At 40.2% G+C, this 12,817-nt stretch overlaps 1 protein-coding gene across 1 annotated transcript in view; it reads left to right on the top strand.

The window, feature by feature from the left end:
- LOC105490656 (component of oligomeric golgi complex 3) overlaps window positions 1–12,817 on the top strand; it is a 72,067-nt gene that overhangs the window by 27,703 nt on the left and 31,547 nt on the right. Inside the window, exons 13-14 of the mRNA XM_011756496.2 lie at window positions 1,688–1,848; window positions 9,935–10,040. Of these exons, the coding sequence (XP_011754798.1) occupies window positions 1,688–1,848; window positions 9,935–10,040 (267 nt within the window). The remainder of the gene's footprint in view (window positions 1–1,687; window positions 1,849–9,934; window positions 10,041–12,817) is intronic.

The following is a 12,817-nucleotide window of genomic DNA, read 5'->3' as shown; positions in this document are numbered from 1 at the left end:
ATGTAACTCATTCATTTTCTCACATTTTACTGCTTCTAAATTTTTTATTGCTTCTGATTTTAAAATTAATATTTTTGTTTTGTTTTGGTTTTTGAGTTGGGGGGTCTTACTCTTGTCACCCAGGCTGGAATGCAGTGGTGCGATCTCGGCTCACTACAACCTCTGCCTCTTGGGGTCAGGTGATCCTCCCACCTCAGTCTCTTGAGGAACTGAGACTACAGGTGCATGCCACCATGCCCAGCTATTTTTATATTTCTTTTGTAGAGAGGGGGTTTTGCCATGTTGCCCAGGCCAGTCTTGAGCTCCTGGACTCAAAATCTGCCCTCCTTGGCCTCCCAAAGTGCTGGGATTACAGGTGTGAGCCACTGCACCTAGCCAAAATTAATGTGAATTTTTTTTCTTTTTTTTTTTTTTGAGACGGAGTCTCGCTCTGTGCAGTGGCGCAATCTTGGCTCACTGCAGCCTCCACTTCCTGGGTTCCAGTGATTCTCCTGCCTCAGCCTCACGAGTAGCTGGGACTACAGGTACGCACCACCATGCCCAACTAATTTTTGTATTTTTAGTAGAGATGGGGTTTCACCATGTTGGCCAGGATGGTCTTGATCTCTTAACCTCATGTTCCGCCTGCCTCGGCCTCCCAAAGTGCTGGGATTACGGGCATGAGCCACTGTGCCTGGCCTCTTTTTTTATTTTTTATTTTTTATTTATAGAGATGGGGTCTCACTGTGTTGCCTAGGCTGGGCTCGAACTCCTGGACTCAAGTGATCGTCCCACCTGGGCCTCCCAAAGTGCTGGGATTACAGGCATGAGCCACCGTGCCTGGCCTAATGTGATTATGTGTTATCTTTAACCCCCTATCTTTTGGAAGGCCGTTACAGGATTACTAGTGTGTCTTAAAATTGATGGCATCTTTTTTATTTATTTGTTTATTATTTTTGAGACAGAGTCTTACTCTATTGCCCAGGCTGGAGTGCAGTGGCATGAGCACAGCTCACTGCAGCCTCAATTTTCTGGGCTCAGGTGATTCCCACCTCAGCCTCCCAACTAGCTGAGACTACAGATGCGCACAACCACGCCTGGCTAATTTTTTGTATTTTTATGGAGACGGAGTTTTGCCATGTTGCTTAGGCTGGCCAATCTTGAACTCCTGGGCTCAAGTTATCTGCCTGCCTCAGCCTCCCAAAATGCTGGGATTATAGGCATGAGCCACTGCGCCTTGCTGATGGCATCTTAGAAATAAAGAAATGCTATATAAACTCATACTTTCCTTTTTACTTGTCTCTGTGAAAATGTTAAGTCATTTAATATCTGTGGTACTCAATTTATTTGTAAAGTGGGGATGATGATAGCCCAGTTAATAAGCTACCTTAGCAATTTCTTAGTCTTGGTCTGAAGCTATACGAAATAACTTTTAAAGAGCAAAGCACTCTTAAAATTCAGATTTTATTATTCATATTAATAATATTTAATTTAATAGAGTACCGCCCAGTTTTAAAGTTGAGGAAATTGAAAGACGTTTATTAAACTTTTCCCAGCTCATTAAGTCATACTGAAATAGAATATAACCACAGCCTCTGAAGCAAAAGTGGTTCATACTGTTTCTGAACAATTTAGTAGTATCTTTCCTTGTTTAAAAGAAAGTGTTTTCCTCAATCTAAAAGAATGGATGATTGCACTTTTTTATCAGCCGAGCAACTGGGGGCATTTGCAGCTGGAGTCAAGCAGATGTTAGAAGATGTACAGGAGCGGCTTGTCTACCGAACCCACATCTATATTCAGACGGACATCACGGGCTATAAACCAGCTCCTGGAGATCTGGCATATCCCGATAAGTTAGTAATGATGGAGGTAGGATCTCCTTACTTGATCTCCCGTTTGCCCCCACACAGTTTTTTGATGTTTTATTTATTTATTTATTTAAAATTTATAACTTAAAATAGAGACATGGTCTCCCCACGTTGCCCAGGCTGGTCTCGAATTCCTGAACTCAAGTGATCCACCTGCCTCGGCCTGCCAAGTGCTGGGATTACAGGCGTGAGTCACTGTGCCTAGCCTACATGTTTTTTACTAGTTAAAATGGGATTTTTCTTTTTAATTCTTCCTCAAAATATAAAATCAAGATAAGCTTGCTATAAAAATTAAGGGAGATAACATTTAAAAGAATTAAAAATAATTTGTTAGTTTGTCTTTCCTTCGAGTTATGTTTTATAAACATTCTATTCCATTCTCTTCCCATTGGCAGGAAATACACATTCTCAGTTTTAAAATTGAATTAGTGATCCCTAATTCAATTTTAGGGATTTCTCTTTTTTTTGAGTAAGTGGCATAGAAGAAGGTTGATAATGTAGGAGCCACCAGGTTGATGGTGACGATGTAACCGTGTGTCATGCTCTCATAAAAACCCTGGAGGCCATCTCCTCAAATTATACCGTACAAGTGTCCAGTTATGGTTTGAAGACTTGGGTTTATTTTCCTGATCTTTCAATTCCATATATGTCTTCATTTTCTTTGAGTTCTGGACAGACTTTAAATAATGCCTAAGATATTAGTATTAAAACAGAATTAGAACTTTTTTAAGGCAAATTTTCAAATATAAGCAAAAGTAGAAACTGTAATATGATGACCTCTTAGGTACCATTACCTTCATTTTAACATGGCTAGACTTTTTGTACTCCCTTTCACCCCCATTAATTATTTTAAAGCAAATTCCAAACATGATTTCAATTAGTAAATAGAACTAGGCCGGGAATGGTGGCTCATACCTGTAATCACAGCACTTTGAGAGACCGAGGCGGGAGGATCACTTGATCTCAGGAGTTCAAGACCAGCCTGGGCAACATGGTGAGAAACCCCATCTCTACTAAAAATACAAAAATTAGTCAGGTGTCGTGGTGTGCCTCTGTGATCCCAGCTGCTGAGGAGGCTGAGATGGGAAGATTACTTGAGCCCGGGAGATGGAGGTTTCAGGGAGCCGAGATCACACCACTGCCCTCCGGCCTGGGTGACAGAGCCAGATCCTGTCTCAACAACAACAACAACAGAAAAGTGTGACCACTGCAGGCTAAGCAGGACGGAATATAACTTTACACTCCTGAAGGTTATAGATTCTGGGTTACTGCTTCTAAGTAGCAGAAACCAATGAGCAAAGATAATCAAGTCAAGAGGTTAAATATGAAAAACAACAATAACAAAATTAAAAAAAAAACCTTCAGTAGGTAACTCTAAAAAGTTAAGGGCATTTTTATTTTTAACACACCATAATATAATTATCACACCTAAAAACAGTGTAGTTCCTTAATATCAAGTATCCAGTTGAATCTAGAACTTGTTTTTCAGATTCACCAGTTGTTATTATTTCATCACATTTACTTTATCTCTTTGTGTGTGTGTGTTGCTGAGCCATTTGAAAGTTGCAGACATCATAACTCCTCATTGCTAAGTACTTCAGTTCTTATTTTTGTAAGAATAACGACAATTGTTCATATAACCACAGTATCATTTTTGTATTTAAGGAAATTAACATTAATTCAATAATATTATTTATATATAGTCCATATTGAAATTTCCCCATTTGTCCTTCAGATGTCTGTTTTTTTTTTTTTTTTTTTTGGATACATAGTTTCACTGTTTTCACTCAGGCTGGAGTGCAGTGGCGCAATCTTGGCTCACTGCAACTTCTGCCTCCCAGGTTCAAGTGATTCTCCTGTCTTAACCTATCAAGTAGCTGGAATTAAAGGCGCCAGCCACCACAGCTGGCTAATTTTTGTATTTTTAGTAGAGATGGGATTTCACTATGTTGGCCAGGCTGGTCTTGAACTCTTGAGACCAGCCTCAAGTGATCCCGCCACCTCAGCCTCCCAAAGTGCTGTGATTTTAGATGTGAGCCACCATGCCTGGCCCAGGTGTCTCTTATAATTGGACAAAAAAATTTAAAAAGTGGGATCCAGTCAAGGTTATCATGTTGCATTTGGGTTTTATGCACCATAATATCTTTAATTCAAATCCACACTCCTTCCTTCCCCCCTTTTGTTTTGTCTTTTGTTTTTATGGCATTGACTTTTTTCAAGGGACCAGGACAGTTTTATTGTAGAATATGTCACATTATGGATTTGTCTGATTGTTTCTCGTTGCTTAGATTCAAGTTAAACTTTTTTTCCCTCAAGAATACTGCATAGCTGATGTGTACTTCTTATTTCAGTATATCAAAGGCAGATAATGTCAGGTTGTTCCACTATTGGTTAAAGTGGTGATTGCTAGCTCTCTTCATTATAAAAATATACAGTTTTTCTTTATTTGCAATTAATAAATAATTATAGGGTGATACTTTGAGATTATTTGAGTTCCCCCAAATCTTTTCAGTCAGTGGCTTTAGCATCCATTGATGATTCTTGCCTGAACCAATTATTACATTGGGAGGCAGTAAAATGGTCATTTTTCACATCTGCCATTTCTTCTACCTTTATTAGTTGGCAGTCTGCTGTAAAGAATTAATTTCCCTTTCTTCATCCCTTCTCCTCACCCCTGCTTTATATAGCATTATAGACTATTAGATTTTTTTAAAAAAGTCATTGTATTTTAATCTGTTATCATCATTGTTATTATTATTATTATTATTATTATTTTGAGACAGGGTCTGACTCTGTTGCCCAGGCTGGAGTGCAGTGCCTTGACTTCCCAGGCCCATGCAATCCTCCACCTCAGCCTCCTGAGTAAGTGGAATTACAGGCGTGTGCCACTACACCCAGCTAATTTTTTGCATTCTTTTGTAGAAATGGGATCTCGCCGTGTTGTTCAGGCTGGTCTCAAAGTTCTGGGCTCAAGTGATCTGCCCACCTTGGCCTCCCAAAGTGCTGGGATTATAGGTATGAACCACCATGCCCAGCCATCATTATTCATTTCGATGCTCAAAATTGTCCCAAATTTGGACAGTGGCAGCCCCTTTACGCTGGCTCCTCTGTCCATTTGACTGTAGTCTCTCAGTACTTTTTTTTTTTTTTTTTTAACAGTTTTATTGAGTTTTATAGTTTTAGCTTTCACATTTAGGTCTTTAATCCATTTTGAGTTAATTTTTGTATATGATGTGAAGTAGGGGTCCAGTTTCATTCTTCTGCATGTGGTTATCCAGTTGTTCCAGCATCATTTATTGAAAAGGCTATTATTTGTCTATTGAATGGTCTTGGCACCCTTGTTGAAAATCAGTTAACCATAGATTAACGGCTTTTTGTTTTGTTTTGTTTTTGGACTCTCAAGTTTATTCCATTCATCTTTCTGTCTTATCCTTGTGCTCCACCAGACTGTCTGGATTACGGTTGTTTTTAAATAAATTTTGTACTTGGGAAGTAGTTTTGCTATTTTGTTCTTTTTTTTTTTCAAATTGTTTTGGCCATTCTGGGCTCCTTGCAATGCCATATGATTCTAGTAATTTGAATCATCTTTCTTTTTTTCTTGGCCAATCTAGGGTCCTTTGTTTTCTTGCACAGGATGATCCAGGTGTTCACCTTTTGCATTCCTTGCTCCAGACCTACCGTCAGCTCTTTCTCCAGGAACCCTTGGTTCCTTAAGGGGAAAGAGGGTGGTATTTAGAAACCAAGATCTGAGTATTAGGTGTGCTCATTTCTAATGGTGGATGTCATTACTTCTAGCCCTCTTTAAAGAGCTAGAAAAATATACATTTTAAAGTATCATGAGATCATACTGAAGTCTCCAGTTCAGATCCAGTTCCACAGTGTTTTCCCATATCTTGTATTTGTGTTTCCAGTCTCACAGAAGAAACCCTGGCTCCCAGCACCTCTAGTGTATTTACTCATTTGCTTCAAATTACAATATACACAAAATAGTTTCAGAATGATAACACTAATGCCATGACTAATAGCAAACTTAATTCAAGATTTTTATACTTCTTTTGTTCTTAGAATATATCCTACTAAGATATACAACGAGATTGCTGTCAAACATTTGATTCTAAATATGGATCTGCAGATTTCAAATCTCTTTAGAGATTTTTGCCCATGTAAGCTTGCCATTTGCATGGCATAGGGGGAAATGTAAGAGTGAGATAGACCTGGATTCAAATCCCAGCCCAGTTAGTAGCTCTTTCTTATCTTTTATCAGTATATTTAATTATTTGTAAAACAGGCATAATACTGACCCTGGATAATTGTTGTAAGAGTAAAGATAATGACCCAGAAAGCACTTAATGCTGGTAGTCATATGATAGACAGTGGCTGTTGTCATTTATTTAACCCTTGAAATATTTAAAAACATAACATTTGACTTTTTAAAAATAGTCTTGGCCAGGCACAGTGGCTCATGCCTGTAATACTAGCACTGTGGGAAGCCAACGTGGGCGAATCGCTTGAACCCAGGAGTTCAAGGCCAGCCTGGTCAACACAATGAAACCCCATCTCTACAAAAAATACAAAAATTAGGCAGGCATGGTGGCGGCTATTAATCCTAGCTACTCAGGAGGCATAGGTGGGAGGAACACCTGAGCCCAGGAGATGGAGGCTGGGATGAGCTGTCATTGTGCCACTGTATTCTAGTCTGGGTCACAGAGTGAGACCCTGCCTAAAAAAAAAAAAAAAAAAAAAGATTAGAGGTCTGATTATTTTATTTGAAAAATTCCAAAGGCAGTTTTGGTGCTAGTGAATTTAAAAAATGTCCCCTGAAATGATTTTGCTAAGTCATCATGTTTCTAACATATTTTAAAAAAATACAGTCTTGAGAAATCTGTAAGCTATTAAATTAAAAAAAAGGTAATCTAATTTTTGCCAGGTCTATACACTAATCTCGCTTAATTAGTTTATATCAGGAGCTGTAGACTTAAATATCTGTGGAAAATAGATTAAAGATCATTTCTTCCTAAGTGTATCCTGTATTCATCAGTATATCTTTTGTCACAGAGTGCCAATCTGTGTCATTAAAGTTGTCAGATGTGGCTCAGATACTTCCTGTTTCTATTTACACGGCTTTTCTTGGATGTCAAATGTCCTAATTTCTTTTATTTTTATTTTTAAAATAGACTTTATATTTTAAGATAGTTTGAGATTTACAGAAAAATTGAGAGGGTAGTACAGAGTTTTTATATACCCTGCACCCAGTTGCTCCTATTACTAAGATCTTCTATTGGTATGATACATTTGCCACAATTAATGAACCAGTAGTGATTCATTGGTATTTGTTTACTAAGGTCCATAGTTTATTCAGATTTTCTTAGTGTCTTTCAGGTCTTTTTCTATTCCAGGATCCCATTTATAACACCACATTGCACTTAGTTTTTATGTCTTTTTAGACTCCTTTTGTTTGTGACAGTTTTTCAGACTTTTTTTGTTTTTGATGACTTAGCAGTGTTGAGAACTGGTTTGTAGTGTTGTCATGAGTATTTCAAGCTTTGTATACGATGCTCCTTTGTTGGAATTCTTCTGATGTTATCCTTACGATTAGACTAGTGTTTTGGGTTTTTGGGAGGAAAACCACAGTGGTGTAAAATGCCATTGTTATTACAGCATATTAAGGGTACAGCCTTTCAACATGAGTGTTCACTGTTGATATTGAACCTGACCATCTGGCTGAAGTAGTGCTGTCAGGTTTTGCCACCGTGCAGTTATTCCTCTTCCCCACTTTCCACACTGTACTCTTTGGAAGGAAGTCCCATGTGTAACCCATGTTTAAGGAGTGGGTTGTGCTCTGCCTTTTTTAAGGGCAAAGTATCTATATAAATACTTGGAATTTTTCTGTAAGGGAGATTTGTCTCTTTTTCCAATTTGGTGATTCAGTCACTTACTGATGTCAGTGTGGACTTATGGATATTTATTTATACTTTGGGTTATAGTTCACTGGTACTTTATTTTGCTGCTCCAGCTTTCACCACTGGGAGCTCTCTCAGTTGGCTCCTATGTCCTTTTGACATACTCATTTATGTAGATTTTTTATTTTGAGAACTTCCTTACTTCCTTGCACTATAAGAACTTCCGGTGCATCAATGTATTTCCTGCCTCTGTCCTAGAATCAACCATTTCTTCAAGGACTGCTGGCTCCTTTATTGAAGGATTGTATTAGAAGCAGATCTGGGCATTAGGTGTGCTCATTGCTGCAGGGGTATTGTTGCTTTTAAGCTCTCTCAGATGACAGCATAGAAATTCGTGTGTATACTAGATCATTCCTGTTGCTCCACATCCTCACCAGCATTTTGACTTAACCTAATTTATTTCAACGCCTAGGTGGATAAATGTGTAATAATAAGTATGTTGGTTTTAAAGTTAACAGGCTGGAAATATGCCCTTACCTGTGTTAAGGATGTTCTCCTAAACTCACATCTCTTCCTCTGACTTCTATTTAAACTTACTGCATTTTGGCTGGTTGTATTATTTATATGTTGTTACTTTTTAAATAATATGCAGAATCAACCTTGCAGGGACCAGATGCCCTTTTAGGGCAGGCAATGGGGGCTGTTTCTTTTCAGTGGTCCGTAGCAGGAATTATCTTTATCTGTCTTGGTATTGCGGATTACAACAGGGAGCAGATGGGTGGTCCATTTGCAGGAGCTGCCTTGATTTTGAGGGCCACAAAGCAGGTATGACGAAGACTAGGTCTGTTTCTCAGCCTCATCTAGGGAATGGTGCTCCCTCCTTTTCCTCCCCTCCTGGCCTTCATTAGGAATATCAGTTTTTGTATTATAGATAAGAATGCCTGTTTTAATTGTTGTGTCTGATAGGATGTCAGGCGATAAAGTTTTCTATATGTTCCCCTCCTAGTGTAATTTAGCGGTATATTTGATATGTTTATTCAGTCATTACATGGCCTGTATCCTGGATGCTCCCGTGTGTAGTAGACCTTTTGGCTTAAGGATAACCACTTGCAGTAAATATGCTTACTTTTTTTTCTTTTGGTGAGGTACTGGGATATAAGAGTGGTCTGGCTCACTTTGGGAGGACGAGGCAGGCGGATCACAAGGTCAGAAGATTGAGACCATCCTGGCAAACATGATGAAATGCTGTCTCTACTAAAAATACAAAAAATTAGCCAAACACGGTGGCGGGCACCTGTAGTCCCAGCTACTTGGGAGGCCGAGGCAGGAGAATGGCGTGAACCTGGGAGGCGAAGCTTGCAGTGAGCCGAGATCACACCACTGCACTCCAGCCTGGTCAACAGAGCGAGACTCTGCCTCAAAAAAAAGAGTGGTCTGGCTGTAACATCTGCTTGCTGTTTAGGGATTAGCTGTATTTTCCGATTTCTACACGCAGAGTGAGCGGACTGGCCTGTGTGGTAGGGAGTCTATTTCCTAACCAATTCTCTGGCCATTAATTTTTTTTTTTTCTTAATTTCAATAGTTTTTTTGGGTACAGATGGTTTTTAGTTACATGAATACGTTCTTTAGTGGTGATTCCTGAGATTTTAGTGCACCTGTCACCCAAACAGTGTACGCTGTCCCCGATGTGGAGTCTTTTATGTCTTACCTGCCTCCCAGTCTTTGCCCCTGAATTCCCAAAGTCCATTGTCTCATTTTTGTGACTGGCCATTCTTTTTTACAGTAACTAGATGACTGTTAGGTCTTCATTTCTGTGTGTTTCCACCTTTATAATTAATGCAAATTAGTGGGATTTTCATAACTAATTTAGTAGTTGGTGTCCTTTGTATACTGCATGTTATTCTTTAGGCAGTGAGTCCATGCTAATTTTTAAAAAATATCTGTTTCAAAAATAGCGTACTGTAGCTATTATCACATAAAGAAAAAGCCTGTTATTTAGATTGGCCAGTTACTTGAACAAAAACATTTGTGGTATTCAGAATGTATCCAGTCTTAAATCTGAATAGTTTCCAAATGTCAAGTTGAAAAACAAACAAAAAATATATATATATACTTTGTATAAAGAACATGTTCATGTTGCCAAACACTGCTGAAAACGATAACGTTCCTTTTAATTTCTTTATGCAGCAAATTGCACAGAGTTTGAAAGATGAACAGAAGAAGGTACCTTCAGAAGCTTCATTTTCAGATGTTCACTTAGAGGAAGGAGAGTCTAACAGTCTGACAAAATCTGGTATGTTATGATGTCTTAACTGCCAGCATTTATTCATTCGGGTTAATAAACCTTTATTGAGGACTTACCCTGTCCGAGGCATGAAAAACAACTTGTGCCTTTGAGGAGCCCACACTTTACTGGGGGGAAATTGCCAAGCCACAGGCAGAATTCAGTGGTGAGTGAGATGCTGATGGTTTGCACAGGGTGCCCTTGGACCATGGATGAGGGGCACGGAATTTACGAAGGGAGATGAGCTCTGAGTGTGGGAAGGTGGGCTCAGTGTGGGGTGTGGTGTCTGAGAGCTATAGCGTGTTTATGAAGAGTGTGAGAGAGCCAGGTGAAGTAAGTTTGTTTAAGATACAATAGAATGTAGGAAGGCATGCAGGAATGGAAAACCATGGCTATTTTGCATAATTCAAGTGGTTTGGTATGTTTGAGCCCAGGTTGAATGTGGGGAAGGAGCAGGTAAAATAGGCCAGATTGGGATAGATGTCTTGTAATAGTCTTATGGTCTTTGGACTTCTAGCTGGCATGGTGTTTCATGGTGACTGGACCATCAGATTTGCATTTTGTAAACATATTGAGTGTCTGGGACTGGAGTAAAATATTGACACAGTTGTATGGGATGGCTTGGACTAGGGTACATGTTATACAAGGAGCAAAACTGTCCCAAGAATCACCCTGGATACTCATTAGGGACCTAGACAGCAAGCTAGATGGGAAGTAAGCCATCCCCTCCTCACCTAGCTGTAAGAGTGGCCCTAAAGCTCAGCTCCCCATGGGACGTCTGGGAAGGTGGGTACTGTAACTCCCTGGGCTTTAAAGAGCCCTAGCTACTTCAAGATCCCCAGGTGAAGGGCATCATCAGGTGTTCTGAGTCTACTCTACAAACAGTTGTTACACTGAATCCAGACTGCCAAGCAGCTGGATATTACCCATGCGACAAAGCCATTTTATCACGCTTGCCCTGTAGGAGGGAGGACCTCACAGAGGGCTAAAATTTCCTCCTCTGCAATAGAACCCATACCGTGTCCTACTATACCTCTTTATGAGTACTGGAGACATGAGAGTACATTTCTCTCTTGCCAACCCCAGCCTTGTGCATTTTCTCTTTCCCCACTAAAGCCTACTTTTTAACCCATTACTGGCATTACAATGAGGCATTATTGGCAGAACTGTAGAGACTGATCAGGAAGTTGTTATGTTTTTCCATTTGAAAGATAAAGGTGGTTTGAACCAGGATGGTGTTAGGGCGATAGAGAGAAATACAGAGATGAGGGATATGGTTAGAAGTTTGAATCAGTAGAATTTGATGGCCCTCAGATGTGGGGGTTGAATAAGGTCCATGTGGAACACCTGAGAGGGTCCGTATTATATGGTTCTAGAAGCTGTACTGTCCATTATGGTAGCTGCTGCCATTGAGCATGTGAAATGTGGCTAGTCTGAGTGTGCCATAATTGTGTAAGATTCACACCAGATTTCCAAGACTTAGTATGATATAAGGAATGGAAAACAGGCTGGGTGCAGTGGGTCACACCTATAATCCCAGCACTTTGGGAGGTTGAGGTGGGTGGATCACCTGAGGTCAGGAGTTCAAGACCAGCCTGGCCAACATGTGAAACCCCATCTCTACTAAAAATATAAGTTAGCCAGGCGTGGCTGCATGCGCCTGTAATCGCAGCTACTCGGGAAGCTGAGGCAGGAGAATCTCTTGAACCCGGGAGGTGGAGGTTGCCATGAGCTGAGTTTGTGCCACTGTACTCCAGAAAAATAAAAAAAAGAATGGAAAATATCTTATTAGTAATTTTTATATTGATTACATGTTAAAATGATATTTTGGACATATTGGATTGAATAAAATATACTAAAATTAATCCTGCTTCCTTTTTTTTTTTTTTTTTTTTTTGAGAGACAGAGACTCACTCTGTTGCCCAGGCTGGAGTAGAGTGGTGCTATCTCAACTCACTGCAACCTCCGCCTCCCGGGTTCAATCGATTCTCCTGCCTCAGCCTCCCAAGTATTTGGGACTATAGGCATGCATCAGCACGCCCAGCTAATTTTTGTATTTTTTAGTAGAGGTGGGCTTTCACTATATGTTGGCCAGGCTGGTCTCGAACTCCCGACCTCAGGTGATCTGCCTGCCTTGACCTCCCAAAGTGCTGGGATTACAGGCGTGAGCCACTACGCCTGGCCAATCCTGCTTTCTTTTTACTCTTTTTTTCCTTTCAAAGAGATGAGGTCTCACTATGTTGCCCAGGCTGGTTTCGAACTTCTGTGCTCAAGCAATCCTCCTGTTTTGGCCTCCCGAAGTGCTGGGATTACAGGCATGAGCCACCATGCCCAGCCATTTTTTTTTTCTTTTTTTAAATAGACACGGAGTCTTGCTGTGTTGCCCAGGATGGGTCTTGAACTCCTGAGCTCAAGCAGTCCTTCCACTTTAGCCTCCCAAAGTGCTAGAATTACAGACGTGAGCCGCTGGGCCTGGCCTCTTTTACTCTTTTTTTGGAGATAGGGTCTGGTTCTGTCAGGCCGGAGTGCAGTGGTGTGATATTGGCTTACTGCAACCTCTGCCTCCCAGGCTTAAAGCCACCCTCCCACCTCAGCCTCCCAAGTAGTTGGGACCGTAGGCTCATGCCATCCCATCTGGCTAACTTTTTTACTTTTTAAAATGTGACGTTTTACTGTGTTGCATTTATGATTCACATTGTATTTCTGCTGGGCGGCACTGCCCTAGAGCTGTAGAGAGAAAGACTGATTTAGAAATAAAGGATGAGGCGTAGTTGATGCTTTGGGCT

This window comes from Macaca nemestrina, chromosome 16 (assembly GCF_043159975.1).
Source record: "Macaca nemestrina isolate mMacNem1 chromosome 16, mMacNem.hap1, whole genome shotgun sequence".
Taxonomy (NCBI): Eukaryota; Metazoa; Chordata; class Mammalia; order Primates; family Cercopithecidae; genus Macaca; species Macaca nemestrina.
The sequence above is the reverse complement of the archived record's forward strand: the minus strand, read 5'-3'. Positions and strand labels throughout refer to the sequence as shown.